The 22,889-nt window shown below is 44.7% G+C and overlaps 1 protein-coding gene across 1 annotated transcript in view; it reads left to right on the top strand.

The window, feature by feature from the left end:
* Positions 1-22,889, top strand: part of SLC1A2 (solute carrier family 1 member 2) — a 131,575-nt gene that overhangs the window by 68,613 nt on the left and 40,073 nt on the right. Inside the window, exons 2-3 of the mRNA XM_031681037.2 lie at positions 20,150-20,289; positions 21,910-22,062. Of these exons, the coding sequence (XP_031536897.1) occupies positions 20,150-20,289; positions 21,910-22,062 (293 nt within the window). The remainder of the gene's footprint in view (positions 1-20,149; positions 20,290-21,909; positions 22,063-22,889) is intronic.

The following is a 22,889-nucleotide window of genomic DNA, read 5'->3' as shown; positions in this document are numbered from 1 at the left end:
TTGCCAATCACAGATATTATAACTTTAAAAAATGTTGTGTCAATTTGGCATGTAAAATTGTTTTCAGTTGCTCTTCCCCAGTTTCTAAGGTGGTTGAGAATCTTTGTGTCTGTTGCTTGTGATGCTCCCTGATTGGTGGGTTTTTAACATGGTTTTCAAACATTTTCATTAATAGGACCATTTCAGAAATGCTTCTCCTCCAGGGCTGACATGCAGTGGGTCGTTAAAATACTAAAATACTTCCATGCTTGTTGGTAGAGTGCCTGGACCTAAAATATCCATTCACCCTCTCCTCCTCTGCCTCTTTGCCCCCTTGCCCTGGACCTCCCTGAAATGCAGCAATTAAGAGGTTAATATGCAAGCTAGAGCTGCAAGTGACCTTCAAGACCCTGCTCTGTCACAGTCCCAGCCTCTATTCAGATTATTTAGTGCCCTGATGTACCATTTAAAAAGTATCTCGACAATTCTCCCCACGACTATCAACCAAAGGTACTCTACCTGTGTTTTAAGACATTTGGAAGTTTCTGGCCTCCGAGAGAGTCACTGTAACACACTGCTGGTTTGCTTCTTGAATTGGTCCCTGCTTTGTTTGCTGATTTCCCAGGATTACGCTTACATAATTTCCTTTTGCCCTTAGCCAACGCATCATAATCCAAGAGGGCACTTTGGGGGAATAAGATGCCCCTTATGTAACTGGTTATGTAAGAGGGCAGAGATCAGCGTCTCACTGGAGCATCTGCAGAGTTTTCTAAGAAGTCTGAACTTCATTTTGCCAGGGGTTTCTGTTGTCTCTTTTCAGTCAATTGAATTCTTGAAAAAGTGTTTTGTTATTTTTGAAATAGCCCAAGGGGAATGGGGAAAGGAGAAAGGACAGTACTGCTGTTCTGTGGTAGACACTTAGCAGAAGTCACTGTATCTAATTCTCTGCAATCCTCTTTCCTTCTAAGGAGACTGAGGCTTTCGGGATGAAAGTGGGTGGACAAGGACCAGACGGCTGGAGACGCCTGCCCTGGGCTGTAAAGCCAGACCCAGGTTCTTCCTATAGGATATGCCTGTGTGTGTGTGTGTGTGTGTGTGTGTGTGTGTCTGTGTTCGTGTGTGTCTGTGTGTGTATATGTGTCGGGGGGCATGAGTGATTCAGAATCATACTGGACAGCTCTGTTTCATGTCCTATTTTCTTGAAGCCAAACTTTGCCCACTGATGTAAAACTAATAGGAAGCTCAGACCATTCTGAGGCCTTCGAGTACCTTGGGGGCCAGGCTGAGGCCAGATCTTTGATCTCTGTGCCAGGGATACCCTTCCTGGACCTGGCTGTGCCCAGGTGGACTAGAGTTCTTTGCAGCTGAAACTTTGGCCCCCTAATGCCTGCCTTCCCCTTTCCTGTGAAGCCAGGGCAGACCCCAGAGCAGCAGGTCCCCTGTCACATGCTTGCCTGTCACGAGCCCGGTCCCATTGCTTCTTTTCTCTCTGCTCGGGAAAGTGACTGGCAGAAGAGATCCCATCATTCCAGGGTGAATGTCTACAAGGGCCAATATCTCAAAGCCTTGAAGAAAAAGCTTCACCAGGAAGCCTGAGGAAACAGGGTTGTGGTCATTTAACTTTTAGAGTCACTGGGAGATGAAACTAGAGCGGGTTGTCATTACATATTGTCTCGGTAATTCCCTCTTATTTTTAACCCTTACTTTGAAAAAGTAATAAACTTATGGCAAAACATTCAAGTTGTGCTGAGGAGGCAGTGATCAGTGAGTCTCCCTGTCATCTGAGATGCCCATTTCCTCATTCTTCTCCTCCAAGGCCACCACTATTAACAGTGTCCTGTGATGTTCCAGAATCGTTATCTGTAACCTTTGTGTATACAGTAACAAATGTGTATATTCTTCTGTCTATCTAATCATCCATCTGTCCATCCATCCGTCCTTCCATTCAACGTATGCTTCACTCTGGTAGTTGAAAATCATTTGAAATTCTCAAATTTGTTCTCTCCTCTTGGTTTGGTGTGTTGGGACCAGCATATCCCTGACAGAAGGTCTTGTGTGTCCCCTGGGATGTCTGTCTGAGGTCCAGCCCTCATTCTGAAGTCCTCCAGCTGGGGAAGAGGTAGTCCCGAGTCACACACCAACCGGAGACTCTCTGAGAGATTGTGTTTCCGTACCCTGCACTGTGCTTCACCTAGAGTCTATCCTTCTCTTCAAAGCAGAGGATAGGAAGATGCTGTAGTGGGAGGAAAAATTATTTCCCCTCTACTCTTCTAGGTTCTTGGCTGAGACCCCTATGCTATAAAAAGAGTAACAGGAGAAAAACAAATTTAATTACTTATGCATGTATGTACAGGAAGTCCACAAAGATATGAGACTCAAGCGCAGCCAGGCAATCGAGGCTTATATATACCTATGTGCTTACATATCCTGACCTGGGGAAAGGAATAGTGGCCCGGGGCTGCTAAGGGAAGGAACGCAATTCACAGGAAGAGAGGAAAGGCAGATACTTGGTAAACACACATTTGCCCTGCTGTGCAGTTACGCCTCTCAAATGAAAAAGTTATCTCTGGTAATAGCTTTCTCCCAGAGATACAAGACTCCTTTCTGAATTCTTTTAGGCAGTGAAGGGGGGATGTTAAAAAGCTTTTCCTGAGACTGTTGGGTCTTGGTTGCCTTCAACTCAAAACAATCCTCATGCCAGAGAGGCGTGTGCTGGGGCCTCGTATTTGTGTCCCCTTCAGTGCCCTGTGGGATGGATAGTTCCAGGTGGGTGAGAGTTCATGGAATCCAGGCTTCAGACCTTGACTCAGACCTTGCCTGGAAAGGGTCCTGACTTAGAGTCCTGCTTCCCACATCCACGCTGCCTGTTTATATATGATGAATGCTGGGCAACGGGATGCTCCAGCAGAAGGAGGTCGGTTTTCTCCCCAGTAGATTCTTTTCCCCAGCTCCAGTTAAGTATGGCAAGAATGAGGGGCTGAGAAATGGCTACCTTTTACTGTGACTCCCTCTGAGTGACCACACGAGAAGCCAGGGCTCCACTGGGCCTTGACATGGGGTAGTCACAAGTAGAAAACAGGGTGGTCCCCAAAGAACCGCCCTCTAGAGAGCAGAGATGTGGTTTGGAAGGTTCTCTCTTTCAAGACAGGAGAATAACCTGTTGGTTCTGTTTCTGTCCTAACCTAACCTCATCTTCTGGAAAGTTCTAGATGCTGGTTCTCTCATCTCATAGAACTCAATGTAGACCTGGGTGCTGGCTCCTGCCGTCTGCCAATCACTAGCTATGTAACTTTGGGCAGGTAAGTCTTAGTCGGTAAAATAATGATGTCTGTTTCAAAGGGCTGTTTTGTTTCAGTTGTGAGTGATGGAAGCCTGACTTCATCTGACTTTTGACACGTGTGAATGTATTGGCTTATTAGCTGAAAAGTCTAGAGGTAGCTTGAGGCAGAGCTGGATCCAGAGGCTAAAATCTTATCATTAGGGCTCGTTCTTTCTGCATTTCCCTTTTGCTTCAAACACAGGCAGTTCGTTTCCATGCAGGGTCTTGTTAGCTGTGGACTTGCATCCTACCAGCTCAGAAACCTCAGGGGGAGAAAAAGAGCTTCTCCTTCCCACTATTTCCAAGAAAAGTCTTAGGACTGAATCTCACATTCCCACCCCTGAATCATTGTAGTCATGGGGATGGAGTATCTAGATTCATCAGGTCTGAGACGGGCAGTGGGTCTGCTGCACCCAAACCACAGGCTTATGAGGGGGGGTGCCCTAGGGGAAGTCAAGAGGCCAGAACCAAAAAGTAGTCACGGGATACCTGGGAGGCAAGAACAGCAGGTCTGTAAGGGCTAAATGAGGCAGTCAGCAATTTTTTTCTGTAAAGGGCCATGTAACAAATATTTTAGGGTTTCTGCTACAACTACTAAACTCTGCCCTTATAGTTGAAAAGCAACCATAGACAACAGGTCAGTGATGGGCCTGGCTGTGTTCTGATAAAACTTTATTTATAAAAACAATCAGTGGGCTGGATTTGGTCCGCAGCTAGCGTTTGCTGACTCCTGTTCTAAAAGGTAGAATGCACAGAATCTTCTTCTCCCACACATTCCAGAGACATCAGCAAATGACATCTGCATGTACAAAGTGCTTAACAAATGTTGGCTATGATTATTCTTTAGGCTGTAAGGATAACGGCAGTGATAACATTGACAATAATTATAATAACACCAATTGGATAATGAGACATAATGAATTGTGAGTAATATGTCAGCAGTGCATTCCAGGATTGTTTCTACACCGTTTGTGGAATTTCACTCCACATACTCATAGAGCTGGAACGCACTACAGAGGTGTCCGATGCAAATGCCTCATTTTAAAGATGAATGGTAGGCTGAGACCAGAGACGACACATGCGCAAGTTTACACACAGCAAACTAGAGGCAATTTTGGAATTTGCAGTTGTTACCTCTGGCCCTTCTGCAGTCTTGAAGCACTCTACCCTGTAGACACCTAGTTCATTCGAAAACAGGTGGAGTCATTGATTTTGGGGATCCAGACAGGTAGTATGGTGATTTAATATTGCTGCAATTCTTGGCACATTCTTGAGCCAGTGGAAAGACTTCATTCTGGACCAGCATGTGTTTTATGACTCAGAAGAACTCCCTGCTGTTGGGATGACTCAGATATCTGTTTTACACGAAGATTACCAAACACCTCTTGCTACTTTTGAAAACAATGAATAAAATGAAGAGTTACTCATTGCCTTACTTTCTACCTTCTTTGTCACTATTTCTATTGGCTTAGCATGCTGGTAGCCACCCAAACATCTAGTTTCTATCAGCTTTATGTTGATGAATGGGTTCTCCTGAAGTCCCCATCAGCATGGACAGAGAGAGGCCCATGGGCACTTTTATCTACGCTGAGAGGGTCAAATCCTCTGGGCAAATTCTTCATGACCGGCAAAGCCCTCTGTGGGTTTTGATCAACCAGGAATCCTGCAGTGATCCGGAAGGTGGATATTATAGAACCGTGGCTCTTGGGCTTTTTCTTCTTTTTTTCACAAATTTATTTCCATCTGTCATTACTCATTGTCATTTACATAAATCAATGAAAGGAAGTTTTTCGTAAATCAAAAACACGCCATAGACTCTTCTGGTCTCATGTACTACTGAGGCCTCAGTAAACAGAATGGAACCTTTGGGATTTGGTTTACCATTCCTTGAAGCCAAGGGTCAGCAAACATTTTCCTGTAAAAGGTCAGAGAGTAAACATTTTATGCTTTGTGGTCCATTTGGTGGGCCATGATTTGCTGCCTCCTGCTGTAAGCCCTGGTTGGTTATAAAAAGCAGACCAAAGGATGGAGTGTTCGAATTGGCTGCCCAGTTGCTTGAAGGTCGTCCTTAAAAACTTGAGCTTTAGAGTTGGACAGATGAAGGTTAGGTTTAGCTCTGTGGTTCTGCTGCTCAGTGGGTGATTTTAGGCATGCCACTTACCTTGTCTATAAAAGCGGGATAATAATAGTGTCCCCTGATAGACTTCTGAGGACCAAGCAAGGGAAGTCACTTGCCACAGAGCTGGGATGCTCTTTTGATCATAGCAGTATAAGCAGCATGATTACTGATAACCAAGTCCAGTGAGTGAAAGGGACTATTTATTCAATAGCATGCAATTGAGGAACTTACCTCTCTGGTCACCTTCAAAGGGAGCTGGGTAGGGAATGCCAGGAAACCTCTTTTCATCAATGCCTTCTCGGGGGGGGGGGGGAATCAGACACTGTACCACATTTGTTACATTATTTCTAGGAGCCTATTGCTAACTCATGACAGACCATCTTCCTTTCTCCAAAAAAATGAGGCCTTACATCATTCAGAGGAAAATCTCAAATTAAAAAGCCTTTTCTGAGCATTTCCTCTGGTCATAGAATTAAGCCAAATGGCCCTCATTGGGTCTGGATCATCAGTGTGGTCTGAGAGCAAGTGCTGAGGAGGGACTGCCAGCCGTAGGAGCGCTGGGACCTTGCTAATGACTTCCCGGTGACACATCATGCTCCCTGGGTTTTTCAACTCCTGTTTCCATGGCTGAAGCTTGAAAGAACTTGGCCTGAAGCCCCCTATATACTCAACAAACTGGGGAATGTAGCTTTCAGTAACTCAGTTTTATAGATATTTCAGAAGATTTATGAGTTATGAGGTTGAGGTTGGGTGTGTTGGTAAAGACTGGAGGATGAAAAGAGTACTTCAGAATGGCAAAATAAAACAAAATGCAGACAATAATCCCTTTCTTACACACACACACACACACACACATCTACCTGAAACAATTCAAGGTCAGGTCTGTGATGCAGTAACTAAAGGAATATCTAAGAATGTTCTTCTCATCTTGAGGTTCCAGGTTCTTGCAGCCGCCATGTTGTGATGAAAAAGGACTATTCATTCACTTGAATGAACACAGATCTGGTTGTGATTTCCAGCTCTACCCTTTCCTAGCTATTTGACAGCCGGCGAGTTACTAAATCTTGCTTCTTCATCTCTAAAATGACTATCACTTCTCATATTGTATAAAATATCTGACTTAAAAGATGCTGCAAATAATTGCTGTCCAGCCGGACTGCTCAGGATGGAGTCCAAATTACCAAACCTGCACACCGCACCCCTCACTGTAGACTTGTTAAAAAAAAAAAAACAGCTGAAGTCATTCTCAGCATTTTAGCACATGCTGAATCATTACTCTAGAGAGTTCTAATCCTGGGGCCGTTCATAATAAGGAAACTTGCAGAGAATTTAATGAGAACCCTACTCCACCCTCGGGAGCCTGCTAGCCTGACTTTGATTGTTCCTCCTGTATTGTCTCTACCTGCTCTCAGAGAAGGTGAGGGCACAGGTCACTTGCTTGTATGTTTTCACACTTGTCCCCGGGGAGACCTGGCTCAAAGTTGTAAGTTATGTGACATCTTTAGTAACAATATGATTCACTTTAAACCACACTCTGCCTATTTTGTAGCCTGGCCAGTAAATATTCATTTCTTGCTTGGGGATTTTATTTAAGCCCACATGGAAAGCCCCCATCTATACAATGATGAAACGAAATGGGACAGGGCCTCCTAAATTAACAAGAGTCAGGCAAGTGTGTAATGAAATGGGGAGCAAGTTTACCCTCCTGTTAACACTTCTTTCAGAAAAACAGCTGTGCAAGCATGATGACAAATGGTATTTGACATTTGGCCTTGCTGTCAGGGAGCAATAGGGACTGGTGGGGACTGTGGCAGACTGGAAAATCCATGTCTGTGAAAAGGACAATCACTTCTCAGTTTTAGCCGATTGTTGCCACTCAGGAATGTAGGTTTGAGGAGAGCTAGGTTTTTCTAGTACTTTAAAAGATGGAAGAAATTTGGATTTTTGGTGTGAAAATCTACTAGCTTTTAAAATTGTCAAATAATTCAAATTAAAAAAAAAACAGTAACAACAACTGTGTGTTACTCCTGAGTTTATAAGTGCTTTCATAGACTGAAAGGGAGAAGGTAGGGAAAAAGTGACATTCAGGGGACAAATGGTCGTGTGGACTAACACCTCAAAACCTTATGTGGCATTTCTTGCAACACTCTCCAAGTGGAAAAGCTTGCCTGTGTCACTGAAGTTTGATCATGTTTCTTAGACTTAATTACTAAGTCAGGAAGGTGACAAAACCCCTTTAATACTTTTCAATAACAAGGTGGAAACAAAGAGCATTGATGTTTAGTGGAGAAACACTTAAATGATTAACAGTTTACTGGCATTTATCACTGCAAATTAAAGGAGGCTTTTAGAATCAACTCCCAAATCATTACTATCACATCATTAAAGTTACTGCTTACTGAACTTAGCAGTTCAAAAGGAGTATTTGCCTAAAGGAGCAAATGGGTTCTGTGACTTCTCTCCGTTATTCTGGGTATGAAAATATAAGAAAAGGTCGTATTTTCTTAGTGGCTGGAAAGAGTCCTCTTTGAGAGTCCTGATAAGCTGTGTAGGGATGGGAAAGTGACTCACTCCAATAGGCACACTTGAGGAACCACAGCTGGGCAGCTGTTGGACAATCCATCAGGCTTGTGTTTCGCTCAATGGACTATGGAAATTGAGAGTGAGGAACTGGGGAGGGGGAGGAGAAGAACAAAGAGCTTACAATGAAATTTTATTACATGTTTGCTGGGTGGTGTGTGATGTAAAACCTCTTCCCCTTCTCTTCCTACGAACAATAGTGATTACTCTGTAATGGATTGTGGAGCTGGCTCTGTTCTCAAGTAAGGGACAATGGACTGAGTGTGAGCCAACTGTGACCTTAGGGCAGATGGGTGGGTAGAGGAAGGAGGCAAGATTGCCCATGGCAAGAAAACCTGCCATGCCTGTGTTAACATAAAGTCCCAGGATGTCCTGGAGTCCGGGGAACTCATTTCGAGGAACTCTGTAGCTCTTACGCAACCCCTATTACCATATTTTATCCTAGCACTTAAGATCTGCTAGTTGCCTTAAAGAGCAGACCGGATTGTCACCTATATTTAAACTGAGTATTTTCACTCCTGCTCTGTTTTATTTTATTTTTCCTAGTTCTTCAGGCTTGCTTGGTTGCCTGCCACAACTTGGTTGACCAGCTCAGGGAGCAGGGATGTGGCCAGACCCCACCGGAGGGCCATACTCTCAGAGGCACATTGTAGGAGAGTGTAAGTTGTTTGGGATGCTGTAACCAGGATGGTGAGGAACTAGAGAAAGAGAAAACTCTGGCCAGAGAAGACAGCTGCCTTCATGTGCCTGGAAGGATGGTGGACGGAGTGCGAGTCAAGCTCCGTGTGCTCTAAGTGTGTTCTGTTTAAGAGCATGCACCTTCCACAGGAAGAGCTGGGTTCCCATCCCAGCTCAGCCACCCACCAGCTGGTGGCTTTGGGCAAATGACCTCACCTCTCTGATGTCCAGCTTTTCATCTGTAAAGAAGGAACAACAGTAATATCTACCCCATGAAAGCGTTTCAAGGAATCAGTGAGATAAAGTGTTTGGTACCTTGCCTGGTGCTAACTATTATTATTATTAAATGACTCCACAGGGTAGAAAAGCAACCAGTGGGTAGAAGCCACAGGGAAACAGATTTAGGCTCACTGTAAAGAAAGAACTTTGCAATAGTCAAAGCTGTCTGATAGCAACATGGTGAGATGTGCGATGTAACAGGCCCGCCTTCATTGCCTCTGTCCGAGCCTTGACTAGGCGTCAGCACGTGGACTGACATCAGCAAAGCCACCTGGGTGCTTTTTTAAAGGTCCGGAGGTCTAGGACCCACTCCGATGTGCTGAATTGGGATATTTAGGGATGGGGGCTTAGAGATCTGCATTTTTTAAAAATAGGCTTAATTTTTTTTTTAAAGTTTATACAAAGTTAAAGTTTTTAGAAACTTTACAGTTTCAGGTTCACAGCAAAATAGAGCAGCAAGGAAGGAGAGTTCCCACATACCCCCTTTCCCTGTACACGCACAGCCTCCCGCATTGTCCACATCCCACACCAGAGTGGTACATTGGTTACAGTCAATGAACCTACATTGACACGTCATTGTCATCCAAAGTCCATAGATTACATTAGGGGTCACTCTTGGTGGTGTACGTTTTATGGGTTTAGAGAAATGTACAATGACAGATATCTACCAGTATAGTCTCATACAGAGTAGTTTTACAGGCCTGAAAATCCCCTGTGCTCTGTGTTTTCACCCCTACCCCTGGCAAACACTCAGCTTTTTACTGTCTCCGTAGTTTGCCTTTTCCAGAATGCCATATAGCTGGAGTCACACAGCGTGTAGCCCTTTCACATTGGCTTCTTTCGCTTAGTAACATGCATTTAAGACTCCTCCATGTCTTTTCATTGCTTGATAGCGCATTTCCTTTATATTAGCTCTGAATAGTGTTCTCTTGTCTGAATGTATCTCAGTTTATTTATCCAGTCACCTACCCAAGGGCATACTGGTTGCTTCCCAGTTTTGACAATTATGAATAAAGCTGCTATAAGCATCCATGAGTAGGTTCTTGTGTTTTGGAGATCCAAGGTGATCCAGAGACAGATCTGGGGCCTCTGGACCAAATAATCATTTGTCCAAGTTTGAGGGAAGACCGAAAGCTTCTCGAGTCCTGAAATTCTAGGATTCAGGCTTGAAATTCTAGGATTCCGTGAGGATTGTGTTTGGTTCCTACATCAGGCTCTGGTTTAGATTAGGGATTGGCCTTCTTTCTGGACTTTGCTCCCCCAAAGCAAAATCATTCTCTTGGCCAAAGGATGAGTGTCAATGTTTATTGTTAGCACAAAATTACCTAATATAAAGAGCAGATTTTCCAGTGTTGGAGAGAGAGAAAGAGCTGACCTGCTCTTCCAAGTTCAGGACTCCTTGGTTCAAATCCAGACTCTACTACCTACCAGCTATGACACTGGTCAAATCATCTAACCATCCCCGTCTCAGTTTCCCCTTCAGTAAAGATAGGTAACAATAGCATTTACCTCCTGAGGTTATTGTGAGGATGAGTCCCTCTGAGGTGAAGAGTTCTTCCTGGTGAAGAATGGGAGCTGGAGTGACCCCTCGAGGTATTTCACACCAGCAGGTGCTTGCTGGGCGCTGTGGTTGCCTGAGGGGAGGAGCCAGTTCAGTGGATGCTGCTTCCCACGATGGTACACCTGAGGCCAGGGGTCCAGGAGCATGGATTGTCCAAGGCAGGCAACAGGTGATGGCTTCCCAGAGCTCACGTTGCCTTTCCCCTCACCCGGGGGCACACCCTTCTTTCTGTTTTCCTTCTCCAGGAGCTAGGACTTTATGTCCCATAAGTTGCTAGTGCCTGGGCAGAGATGGATGTTTTAATGTGTCCATCACTCTGCTGCAAACATCCCTAGAAAGGATGTAGCCAAAGGACCCTGGACTTGAAGGCAGAGGACTGCACAGGTTTGATTCTGGCTGCAGAACCCCTGGGTTCAAGTCCCAGCTCTGCTGCTTCTGAGCTTGGGTGAGTTTCAGAATCTCCTTTTCTAAGATGAAATCATTCCTTTCCCCTCAAGGGTGTCATGAAGACGAAAGAAGTTAGTGGATGTGAAAATATTTTGTGAACTATGCAAATGTTAAGTTATTATTAGCTTATGTGTTTGTAAGTTCAACAGACGAAATGTTGGTTATGGTTTATAATTTAAAAGATGAACACACAAAGAGAAGAGACTGCCAGGAATTTCAAGGCCTCTGGGAGCCAGAAGTGAGTGACTGAAGACTTCTGGAAGATAAACCATATGTGAGACTACTGTGCAGTTATGGGCAAGGAAAAGTAGAGGCAGATAAAGACCAGGAACTTGGTTTTTTTTGGCCATGAGATCACTCTCTTCACCTGGGCTACCCCGAAGGGCTGCTGCTTTTGTCTCATCTAAAGGAGACGTCTACATGTTCCCCAAGTATAAGGTGTTTTGGGGGTCAAATTAGTGCCCGGTTTTTTTTGTTGTTGTTGTTAGCAAATCCATCAATATTGGATCAGCCATTTGGGGCTCAAGCTAGAAATGTAATATGTATTTATTTCTAACACCATAATTAAGTTTGCTTGTATATTTTCAAGTCTAATGTGCATACAGGAAAAGCACGCACATCTTAAGTAACCAACTTGATTAATTTTCACAAATTGAGCACACATGTGAAACTAGCATCTAGATGAAACAGAGAAGTAGAAAGGAAAGGAGGATTTCTAGAATTTAAGAAACCCTGTTGAGGCCACAGACTTTTGAACACAGCTGACTTCAGAACTGACAGAGGCAACAGTGTCTAGTTGGCAAAGTTTATGTCCAGTGTCCTGGCCTCTCCTCCTTTTATTTGGCTTCTGGGTGTGGTTCTGGCCAGGACTCCTGTGCAGGGGTTTCCCCCGGCAGGTCCTGTCCTTAGGGAGAGATGAGAGACACTCCTTCACACCACGGTTTCAGTGAATGCATGCTTTCCCCTGGATTTCTGGCTCTAGTCTGGTCTCCTGCTGGGATACAGAGGGACAAGTCTCTCTCCAGGAGGAATTTCAAGGCCTCTGGGAGCCAGAAGTGAGTGACTGAAGACTTCTGGAGAAACTTTAAGGAAGTTTCTGGAGAAGCACCACCCACAAAGCACAGCATCGCGTTTCACATGTGAGCCCTGGGAAACCTGGCCATTTGCGTGGTCATGATAGTGGCTTGTCTTCTTGCTCGGAACTGACACTGTGTTGCAAGGTTGGCTGCTTGGTCTGAAAGGAGAGGGAAGGCACACGGACAGACTGATGTGTTTAAGAAGGGAGAGGACTGCTTGAAGAAAAGCAATTGTGAGGTGTGACCAATACCCAGAAAGTCTCAGCTCCTGGATGCCTTGCCCAGTCTCTGCTGGTACCTGAGGCGCTGTAGCTAATCAGGCCACTTAGCCAACACCCCAGCCACTCCTCTGTCTTGGGGGCTGATTGGGAAGGCTCAGTTTAGGAAGCTTGTGGGGCCAGAAGAAGAATTCCCAGGCCTCAGGGCCAAATCCAGAGCTCTCTTAATCAAGAGAGCTCCTCAAAATCAGAATCCCATTGACTCCTGGGAAGGGAATGCATGCCCAGGCTCTTTAGTTGAAGGATCACATTTCAGAGGAGCTAGATTTAGGGATGTTGGGTCCTAAGGCATCTCCCTGTGTCCCATCAGTTTCCCTTCAGGACTTCAGGGCCTAGTTAGCTGAGCCCAGATTGGTTCATGGCTCCATCTTTCCCCGAGTGCTGGGAGCAGTGGGGCCGCCGTGCTTGGGCGGGTCAGCTGGGTCCAGACCACCAGCGGGGAGGGGCCAGCCCTGGGTGGTGCTGACCTGCCCCTTCCTGCTACCCACTGTCTTTTCTAACTTGGGTGTGTGTGCTTTAGCTCTTTTCTCTCCTCAAATTTTCTAGTCTTTTGGAACACTACCCTCTAAAACAGTGCTACACAGAACCTGTACCTGGAATCTGGTTTTTTTGTCTAGTTGCCCATTCATTCATTCTTTCATTTCTTCAACATACAATAATTGAGCATCTGCTCTATGCCAGGAATCATGCTGAGTGTGAGGAAGACAGTCAAGTAAGTCAATATCTTGCCTCCAAAGAGTTTATATTCTAGTGGGGAAATCAGACAAGTAGATTGTCATAAATACCTTGAGAGAGGTAAGCACAGGTAAGCTACTGGGGGAGCATCTAAAAAGCAAACTTGGGCGTCAACAGAGGCCTCCCGATGGAAGTCATATGTGAATTGAGTTTTGAAGAAGAAATAGAAATTAGTCTACGAAGGCTGGATTAGAGAGTAGGGTACGGAGGACATTTTAGCTGGAAGAAATAGTTTGCATCAAGCAAGCTGGACTTGGGGCCAAGTTCCCTGTGGCTCAGACCCAGAGCGCATGCCCCACGAATTGCCTCCAAGTTCTTGGAGTTATGTGAAGTTTTCCAATATATTTTCATGTTGTTCCATGAACCAGTGGGGGTAGCAGTTTCATCAGAATTGACATACCTCTGGGGACTGGGTGGCCAGTGTATTCCTAGGCCATGGTGCAATCTTTATTTTTAGAAGGGCTTCCCAATTTGGGATGATTGAGTACCCCACCCCAGTCTCTCAGTCAGGCGTGGAGGTTCACTGTTCCTTGGTGTCTTACTTCTGTTCTAGGTGGTGAAGCTTTCTGAAATTGGGCAATTCCGTTGGGTCAAGGCTGACTTAAGTCTCTGCCCTGGGGAGGACCTCACAAAAGTCCAGAGGTTCTGTACTCGGGGCAGTACTCCTGGTGCTCTCAGAGAGGTTGTCCAGTCCATTCCACAGTGTGGACTCTTACAGCAGTGGGAACTTCCCAGGCTCCCACCCACTTTGGCCCCTCTGGGACTTTCTTTTTGTAAAAAGCACAAGTACTGGTGGGGAGATGATAGCTCAGTGGTAGAGTGCAGTGCTTAGCATGCATGAGGTCCTGGGTTCAATACCCGGTGCCTCCATCAAAAAAATCATAAATAAATAAACCTAATTACCCCCACCCCCCCAGAAAAGCACGAGTACCATTTGTTACCAAAGTGGTTTACTAACTCAACTGTAGCTAAACTCTCTTAACGGTGATTCGGCACCATTGTAAGCATTCAAGACAGAGAAAAGAAACTAAACTTTAATCTATCAATTATATGTTAATTACTCTTGATGCTTTCATAAGTATTGTCTTATTGAAGCTCTATAATGAGTGTAGTGTTAATTGTCCAAGAGATTAGATAAATGCCCTCTCCCAGGCACAGCTGGAAAATTAGATTTTAACCAAGAATCTGATGACCATGTAATTGTGTAATTCTATTCCACTAAGGTGCCTTCTGGCTGCTGCTAATCAGAGCTGATGGTTCTCAGCAAAATGAATGCTATTTTTATTTATTCCTTCACAATTTCGTCTGCTACTACTTCTTTCTTCTCTCCTACCATTTCTTGTTTGAGGACACCCAAAAGCCCCAACTGACTGTATATTTGCCATTCATGTCATTAGCCAGTTTGGGTCCCTTGGGAAGTGGTATGGGGAAAAGATTCCTTTCTCTCAATTTTTCATCTTGGATATTTCTAAATGCCTCCTGTCCAGTTCCACAGAGTTGACGGTGAATGACGCAGGCGGCCTTTCGATGATTCAGTGGTGAATTTGGCAATTGGCTGGTCCCAGCGCTGGTGCACCTGCTTAACTATATTCTCACGGCACTGACTTGCACACCTTAGGAGTCCGGACAGAGAACTGGTCAGGCGTGGATGGGAGATTAAGAAGATGCCTGTGTCTGAACTGTATGCTGAACTTGACCCCTAACTCAGCTTTAGTAGTACTAGAAAAACATGCTTTTGTCGAAGTGGTAGGACATGTAGAAACAGAGGTAAAGACATAAAGAAATGGTTGTTATTGTTATTCCTGGTTTGCCTCTTGTTACTAAATCACCCATAAACTCTGAGCTTATTCAGTCCTGGATAGAACAGAATGGAGGCTGCATCTCTGGAACTGAAGGCTATTAATACCACCACACACCCCCATCCCAGGAGAATTAGAAAATCACAGAATTTTAGAATGTTAGAGAAAATTTCTAATCCAGCACTCTTTATTTTACATATTAAGAGCCTGGGACCTAAAAAATAAAGATCTGCCCAAATCGATACACAAACCCTATTGGTATCTTGCATTAAGAGTGTGTCTTCATTATTTCATAGCACTTTGCTCTTCTGTCCGCTGATTACCGTCAGGGAACTTTCCCTCCACTTGATATTTGTGCTTTTTCTGACACAGACGGCAGCAGCCCTGGCGTTAGAACCCAGACCTCCTGACTGCCCATCTCATTGTCTATTGGCAGGTCCAGTCCTGTCATGATTCAGAATAACTGTAAACTGCACTCTTTAGCCAGACCCTCTGGCACAAGAAGAAGCTTAGGATGATTCATTTATGAAGTCTGGAGTTCACAGGCAGGACCTTTCCAGGAAGTGTTTTTGGGACCTAGGAAATGGACAGAGTGAACAGAAAGAGGGACTGAAGATTGGAGGCCGTGAACCTCTAGGATCCATTCGTCCACTGGCTGGATGAGGATGCAGTAGCTGTCAGAGAGAGAGTCTGCCTTCTTGGTCGGAGAGCGTCCTCAGCATGGTTAAAGCAGGTCTTACAGGATCTAGCAAGGGTGGAGGGACTGGTTGTCGGAAATTCCCTGCTGTTTTAGAGTTCCAGTCCCTTTCCCTGCAGGGGTGGTGTTCTTCAGGGGGCCAGGGAAATCCCAGATGTGGGACAGCCACAGCTGTAATCATCACTTTGTGGTGCTCAGAGCCAACATCTCTGGTATTTCCGGCATTCTTTTCCGACCACCTTGGCGGAAAGCCCCCTCAACAAACACTATTTCTATTCTTAAGGGTCTGACTGAGTGAGTATCCCTCATGAGGGCAATTTCCGGACACTGTCTCTTCCGTGCCTGCTGAGGTCTCTGGACTTGGGTAGCAGAGGGTTGGATGAGTGATGCCCATGACAGACTTCACATCCTCCAGGCAAAAACACACCAATTGCTTTTTGGTTCCCTGGGGAACGTTCTGTTGTCACCTCATTGAACCAGTGAAGGAGGAAAAACTAATTTGGTGCCAGATAAGGCGACACTGAAGTATGCAGGCAGGAAATCTGAATCCAGTGCCACATCTAATGAGCCTGTTTTTAGAGGCTCTTGGCAGAGCAAGGGAACTCAAATGCAAATGAAAAGCAGATTCTGAGAAGAGTTTCAGACGTTGCACAAGCCCCATTACACGCTGTCTTTGGAGTCACAAGGGATGTTTTGCTGGATAAGCTGAACTTGCCTTTGAAACAGGACTCACGTGGATTTGCGTGAGGAAGAACAGGGCAGCGACTGCAAAATTAACAGCTATTTAAATAATTCAATGGAAAGGCTAAGGCTGAAGGAAATTATAGGCTCATCATTCAAGATTTTAATCATCCAAACAGCGGTCCCATCACATGGCTTTACTTTGTTGAGCAATGGAGAGTGATCTGGCAGAGCTGGCTTATGGAACCTTCCAGTGTTAAGGAACTGTGTTACTAAATTTTCCATCCAGAAGGCGCTCACGTAGAAATAGAGGTGGTGAACACTGTGGGAGAGAGAGCATCTGGCCTGATGGGTTTGGTATAACAAGCTGCACCTGGGCTTTCAAAGTCCTTATTGCTTGGTTCTGCCTGCAGAGCCACAAGTTGCAAGAAGGGAGTATTAATAAGGGGATGTGTGCACACTTGAAATAACTTCCTGTGTTATTTCATCCAGTGGACTTACCCAGATCAGGTCTTGTCCTTTTTGTTCATTGCCAGAGATGCAAATCTGTAAGCTGTTGTGGCCTTTCTCCTGTGCCCAGCTCACCTCTCCCTGGTATCCATTTCTCTTGCTGGGGGCTAGGATGGCCACTGAAACCCCACCATATTCATAATGGTAATGGGACCCAGCATTACTGCCTTGACATTCACTTGAACCAGTGCTCATGCTAAAAACCAACACGTGGTTCCATCTGATGGGAGCTTCAGGCTCTAGTTTGGGTAAACAGATTTTCAAATAATGTATATTCCATTTATTTGCTAAGCTCTGGACAAGTCGCATGATTCACTTAGGAGATCCCTCATTCCTCTAAGATTTCTATTCAAATGTAATGTAATCTTGGGATGTGATGTACAACATGATAAATAGAATTAACACTGCTGTATGTTATATATGAAAGTCGTTAAGAGAGTAAATCCTGAGAGTTCTTATCACAAGAACAATTTGTTTTTCATTTTGTTTAATTTTGTACCTCTACGAGTTGACGGGTGTTTTCTAAACTTGCTGTGATAATCACTGAAGGCTGTATGTAAAATCTTCATGCTGTATACCTTAAACATATACGGTGATGTGTGTCAGTTATATCTTAATAAAATTAAAAGGAAAAAAACCTTTTAGAACTATAGGTAGGAATAAAGATAATTGCAAATGGTAAGAATAAAACAAACAAAACCTATCTGTTCTTCTGAAGATATAGAAAGCTTAGAAACAGCTCTATATTATGTTGTACAACAGTATTTAATGTTTTGTTCCATAATATTCTCCATTTCAGACTCTCCTTGTGTTCTGGGGGATGCAGTGGTCACTTAGACTGGTCTGAGATCTTTATGAAGAGTTCTTAGGGGACTCCCTGTGTCCCCAGAGGCACACCGAGGCCCGGATGGACCTTAAAAATGATCTTCTATGTGCGGATGTTAGGGACTCCTCTGAGCCTGGAACACTTTATTCCAGGAGGCCAAGTCACAGGCATTTTCTCAATAAATACTTGTGGGTTCATGACATTTTGATGCTGCCACTTTGATGTGGCTGTTTTGGTTCAAGGATTTGGGGACATTTTATCATGGCTTAAAAAACAAACCATTAAACATATGGCAATTTTGTGCAGCTAAGAAGTGTGGCCAACAGGCATCCAACCACACTGCTGAGTCGGGTGTGTAGTTAACTTAATATTTGTATGTTTTCACGTGGACGTGGCTTTCTTGATGCCTGACACTTTTCATTACATCATATGGATCTTGCTGGAATGTCTCACTTAAATACCTACCATGTGCCTGATTCTAACTTCAGTGGCAGGAGGGCTTCAAATGAAGCAGAAGGCAGGGGGGTACAATCTCAAGGGGGTAATAGAGCTTTGCCGCCGGCTGGCTGATGGATGCATTCACCATTTTAGAGCACTTACGACCTCCGTTCTTTGTTTTGATTTCCTGGTCCAGAGCTTCAGATTACTGGCAGGAGGAATGTTTAAAAATATGAAAAGATCCTAATGCAAGTATAGGAATATGATCTATCCATGTTAAAAAGATCAGTTTGATCATTTTCCCCTGCTGTGTTGTAAAAAGGACTTTTCCGTCTGTTTCACTCGGAGATGAGAGGAAGTGGTAGTTGCTGCCCGCTGATCAGAAAGGCCCCATCTGCTTGCCGTGAGCTTCATGCCCTGTTTTCTTTTTCAGACGGTCTGAGTGATCATTAACGCTTACGTCTGCCAGATAGAGGTTGCCCCAAACTAGATGAATAGAAAATTAGGCCTTATTAAGGGGAGACTGAGAAGCTTGTTTTTTGACTGAAGTTTTCATCTGGGTATTCCACCAGACCATGTAACGTGATTCCCAATTTTAAAACATTTTGGAAGCAAGTTTCTTAAACAGGCTATTATGAAAAAGTAAGTAGTTGTATTGGGTCCCTGGTCTTGACTCGGAGGCTCTGGAAGAAAAGCTTGGTATCTTTAAAAAATGGTGGTGCCACTGGGTAGGTCCCCTAAGTTAAATGTCACCCTTATTGTGAACTTGATGGGTATTGTCTCTCTGTCTTCCTTGGAGAAAGGAGCTACCTGTGCCAGGCCAGTCCCATAGCATCATCATTCACCTCCCACAAGGTAGACTTGAGCCCTTCTTCCTACACGCCACACAGCGAGCGAGGGACGGAGTCATGACTTGAATCCCACACTCTGATTCCTAAACCCACACTATTTCCATTATAACCAGTGATTCCAAACCACAAAACAGTGATTGCAAATCATCCGCAAATTGGTGCTGGTTCCACAGGAAGGTCTCTCCAGTCTGTGGCGAGAATATCTGGGTGAAGCTGACACCCGCCTATCTTGGAAGGCACTGTCACTTATTCAGAGATTGTGGCTTGTCTTTCTGGTTGTTGAAGACTTCTGTTTGTTTATCACATGATAGTGATTGTAAATGGCAGCTGAGAAAAACCTTCCAAAGATGTCAAAGTGAAAAATTGGCCTCCCTGTGTCAGTCCCCAAGTTTAAACTCGAAATTTTATTGGCCTGGGAAATGACAAAGCTGGAAAAAGAGGCAGTGGACTCATTATCCTGGCAAGGGCTCCATTGGCAGTCTTCGCACAGCTTGGGTTCACGTGAGGTTTATCTGGATGAGGGCTGGGGCGCATCTACAGATGAAGGTAATCACATGCTTCTTAAAGTCATACTTTTTTGATGCTGAATAGTGTGATTCTTGGGCAGCTTAGCTGTGTCCGGATAACGCAAGTGACCTTTTAAAAACCACAGTGGACTGAAATTTTTTTAAAAACTAGATAAACCATCTTTTCCAAAAGGAAGGTAAAACTTGGACTGCCAGCATTTATGGCTTTCCTGTGTCCAGGATGGGGAAGGCTTGAGCTCAGAGGCATTTTAACTTAGCATGACTTAAGCTGTGACTCTCCTGACCTTATTTAAAAGTCCTGACCGTTATTCAGAGATCATCTTTTTGCTGTTGATATAAGAATGAAAGGGCTCAGGTTTTGCAGCCAGACATATGTGGGTTTGAATCTCCATTCCTTTTAGCCCTGTGACCCCAGGCAGGTTATTCTTTGTAAAATGGAGTGGGGATACTTGCCTCGGGGGTTACCTTGGTGGGCGACTCTTGGAAAAATGCTCCACTGCTTGTGGGATGCCTTTTCGGAGATGATCCAAGATGCTGGGGATAAAAGCACTTGGCATGTGGGCATTCCATATGTCCTAGTGTCCTGCTTCTACGCCAACTGGAATTCAGGGTACCTTGAGATACTCTGGGTTTTAATTTTCCTGTCATTGGTCCCAGATTCCCAGTTGTGCCTGGGGAGGGCTGTTTTGCCTCCTGCTGCCTGAGCCCCTCAGACTGCAGAGGGGAAGTGCCCAGTGGGCTTTAACCATAGCCTTCACTTCTGTTTTAGTGCCAACAACATGCCCAAGCAGGTGGAAGTCCGGATGCACGACAGCCACCTCAGCTCGGAGGAGCCGAAGCACCGGCATCTGGGGCTGCGCTTGTGCGACAAGCTGGGGAAGAACCTCCTGCTCACGCTGACTGTGTTTGGTAGGAGATCAGCGCCAGCCATTCGTTTCCCTCCTTGGGATTCTAGAGGTTCTCGGGTGTCCATATGCATGTCTGTTTCCCATGGGCATGTTAGCATGCAGGTTCCCACGCCCTGCTCACAGAAACTCTGCTTTGGGCCATTTGCAGTGAGATCCTAGAATCTGCATCTTAACAAACCTAGGTGATTCCAAAGCAGAGGGCCAGTGTACCCATTTAGAGAAATACCTGCATCCAGAGAGAGGCAACCGTCGCCAAAACCCCCACGAAGAGGGCTCCCAAGGTCTAACCTTCTTTAAGCACCTCATCAACTTAGATTCATTCAGCACATGAGTTAATGAGATCAGTGTGGAAGGCTTGATCTGCCCCAGCTCCACCTGGAAAGCCTTACTCCCCTGCCTCAGGCCTCAGTCAAGCTATGGTTGTCCTTTTGTGTGACTGTCCATACAGAGTTCTTCTTGGGTTTTCAACCAGGGTTTATTTATGAAAATGGGGAAAACGGCAGTTTCTTGGAGTGACAACCACATTGCTTCCTTTCCCAGTCCCCTCCTGATTCCTCAGATATCACCAGGCCACACACAGAAGCAGCAAAGAGCCATCTCCCTACCCACATGCACATGCGCATGTCTTCCGTTCCGTGGCTTCTCCTTTAAGTCAATCAGCTTGGATGTCAGTGGGCTAGAGTCAGGCCTGGGAACTTGCCCCAGCTCAGTTCACTTAATAAAAGAAAACCACAGTTCTGGTTGGGTTTTCCAAGGGTTACTCTCCCCAGAAGCAAATTTCACTCATCATAGGTTTTGAAGAAGTGTGTTTTTCTCCCATAGAAGGAAAAAAGATCAGGCTTTCGGCCATATTATTCCTGCAGCATCTCTAGCATTAACACTGTAGCCATATACCTGGGACCTCTGTCCCTCCCTTACACCCATCGTGCTATGACCCAATTTATGGTTTCCAGAGGTGGTTTATGTTGGCTGCCGGTATGGAGAAATCCAGCGTATTCTGGTGCAATCCCTGAGTGTGCAAAGAGAAGGGCTCCTGCCAGCCTCTCTGCCCAAATGGTTTCCTCCCAAATTATATGTTTTATGACCCTCCTTGATCCCCCATGAGCTCAACAAGTCTAAAGATTGTGTACAAGGGCATAGAAGTCAAAGAGAAATCTTCTCGAGGATGAGTCATGGGGAAATTATTGGAAGTCAAAGAAAATAGAAGGAAAAAGAAAACCCACCCCAGCTTGGTCAGTTAAATGTTCCTTTTATCTGGTATTCAGTTATAAAGGGGAGAAATACATCAGACACCATGTCACGAAACCAACCTAGGGAGGAGAAGCGGTATCTGGCACTGTGGATTATTTTTACTGACAGTCTCTGCCTCTGCAAGTGGACAACATCCTCAAAGAAGTCAGAGTCAAGTTGCCGTGTTGTAATTCTCATAAACTCCCATAACCATTGAGGAGGCTCTCTTTGACTCTTCCAATGCTATCTTTTAGAATAGTTGGCGGTACAAAATGTTTTCGCATCTGATAATGGAGAAGTATGAGAAAGGTTGACGTCACTGAACTAAGTCGCTAGAGCTATTCATTTGATGAGGCAGACAATAACTTCATATTTTCTCTTTTCCTTGTAGGTGTCATCCTGGGGGCAGTATGTGGAGGGCTTCTTCGCTTGGCATCTCCTATCCACCCTGATGTGGTTATGTTAATAGCCTTCCCAGGGGATATACTCATGAGGATGCTAAAAATGCTCATTCTCCCTCTAATCATCTCCAGTTTAATCACAGGTAAGGTCACCTCTCTGGCACCTGGCCAGGATCATGCTCCTGCTCCAGCTTTTGGATGGATTGTAGAATCTCAGTTTGGTTGAATGAATGACTGTGATGGTCTGTATCACTTCACTTCAGAGCCTTGGTTTTCCTGTCTCTAAAATTGGGATAATCAACCCTTAAAAAAAAAAGAGTTTGCCATCTATTATAGTCAGTACATCTGTCTGTCTAGCAACAAAAGATGAAAAGGAAATAGCCACACATTAAAAGTGATCTTATCGGTAGTGATTTTAATTCTTGATGTCTACTTTTCTCATTTTCTAAATTGTATTTTGTTCAGAAACTGACAAATCATGATAAGAAATAGAAAAGGAAATTTTCTCTTTACTATTTGAGTGCAGAGGGAAGTGGGTATTAAACATAAATGAGATCCTAGATAAGCAAGCCTTTGAGTTTTTCAGAAGAATGTTACCCTCAGTATATAGATCATGTTCATTTGTTTTTGGTTGTTTTAGTTGAAAGAATTTTTTCCCTCGCTGAGCTTACACTGGTAGTTTCCTTTTCATCAGATAATATTATTCAAACAGGGTAGGAATTGTAGTTTAGAGACCAAGCCCTGAGTTAAGGATCAGAAGCTGGGCTTTGGTTTATATCTGGGTGTCAACAGGGTCAGCGGCCTTGAGAAAGCTGTCCCTCTGGACTGTCCACTTTACGAAGGTAGTGAAACTCTGGTAACTCCAGGAGACTCAGATGCTAAGTCAGATTGTTCTAGCGTCTCATAGCTGGTTGACCAGTGAACCCAGTGAGTGAAAGAGCTGGGACTCAGTGTCAGGAAGGTCTTATCA

The sequence above is a fragment of the Vicugna pacos genome, chromosome 10 (genome assembly GCF_048564905.1).
Source record: "Vicugna pacos chromosome 10, VicPac4, whole genome shotgun sequence".
NCBI classification, from domain to species: Eukaryota; Metazoa; Chordata; class Mammalia; order Artiodactyla; family Camelidae; genus Vicugna; species Vicugna pacos.
This window is presented reverse-complemented; position numbering and strand designations above follow the sequence as displayed.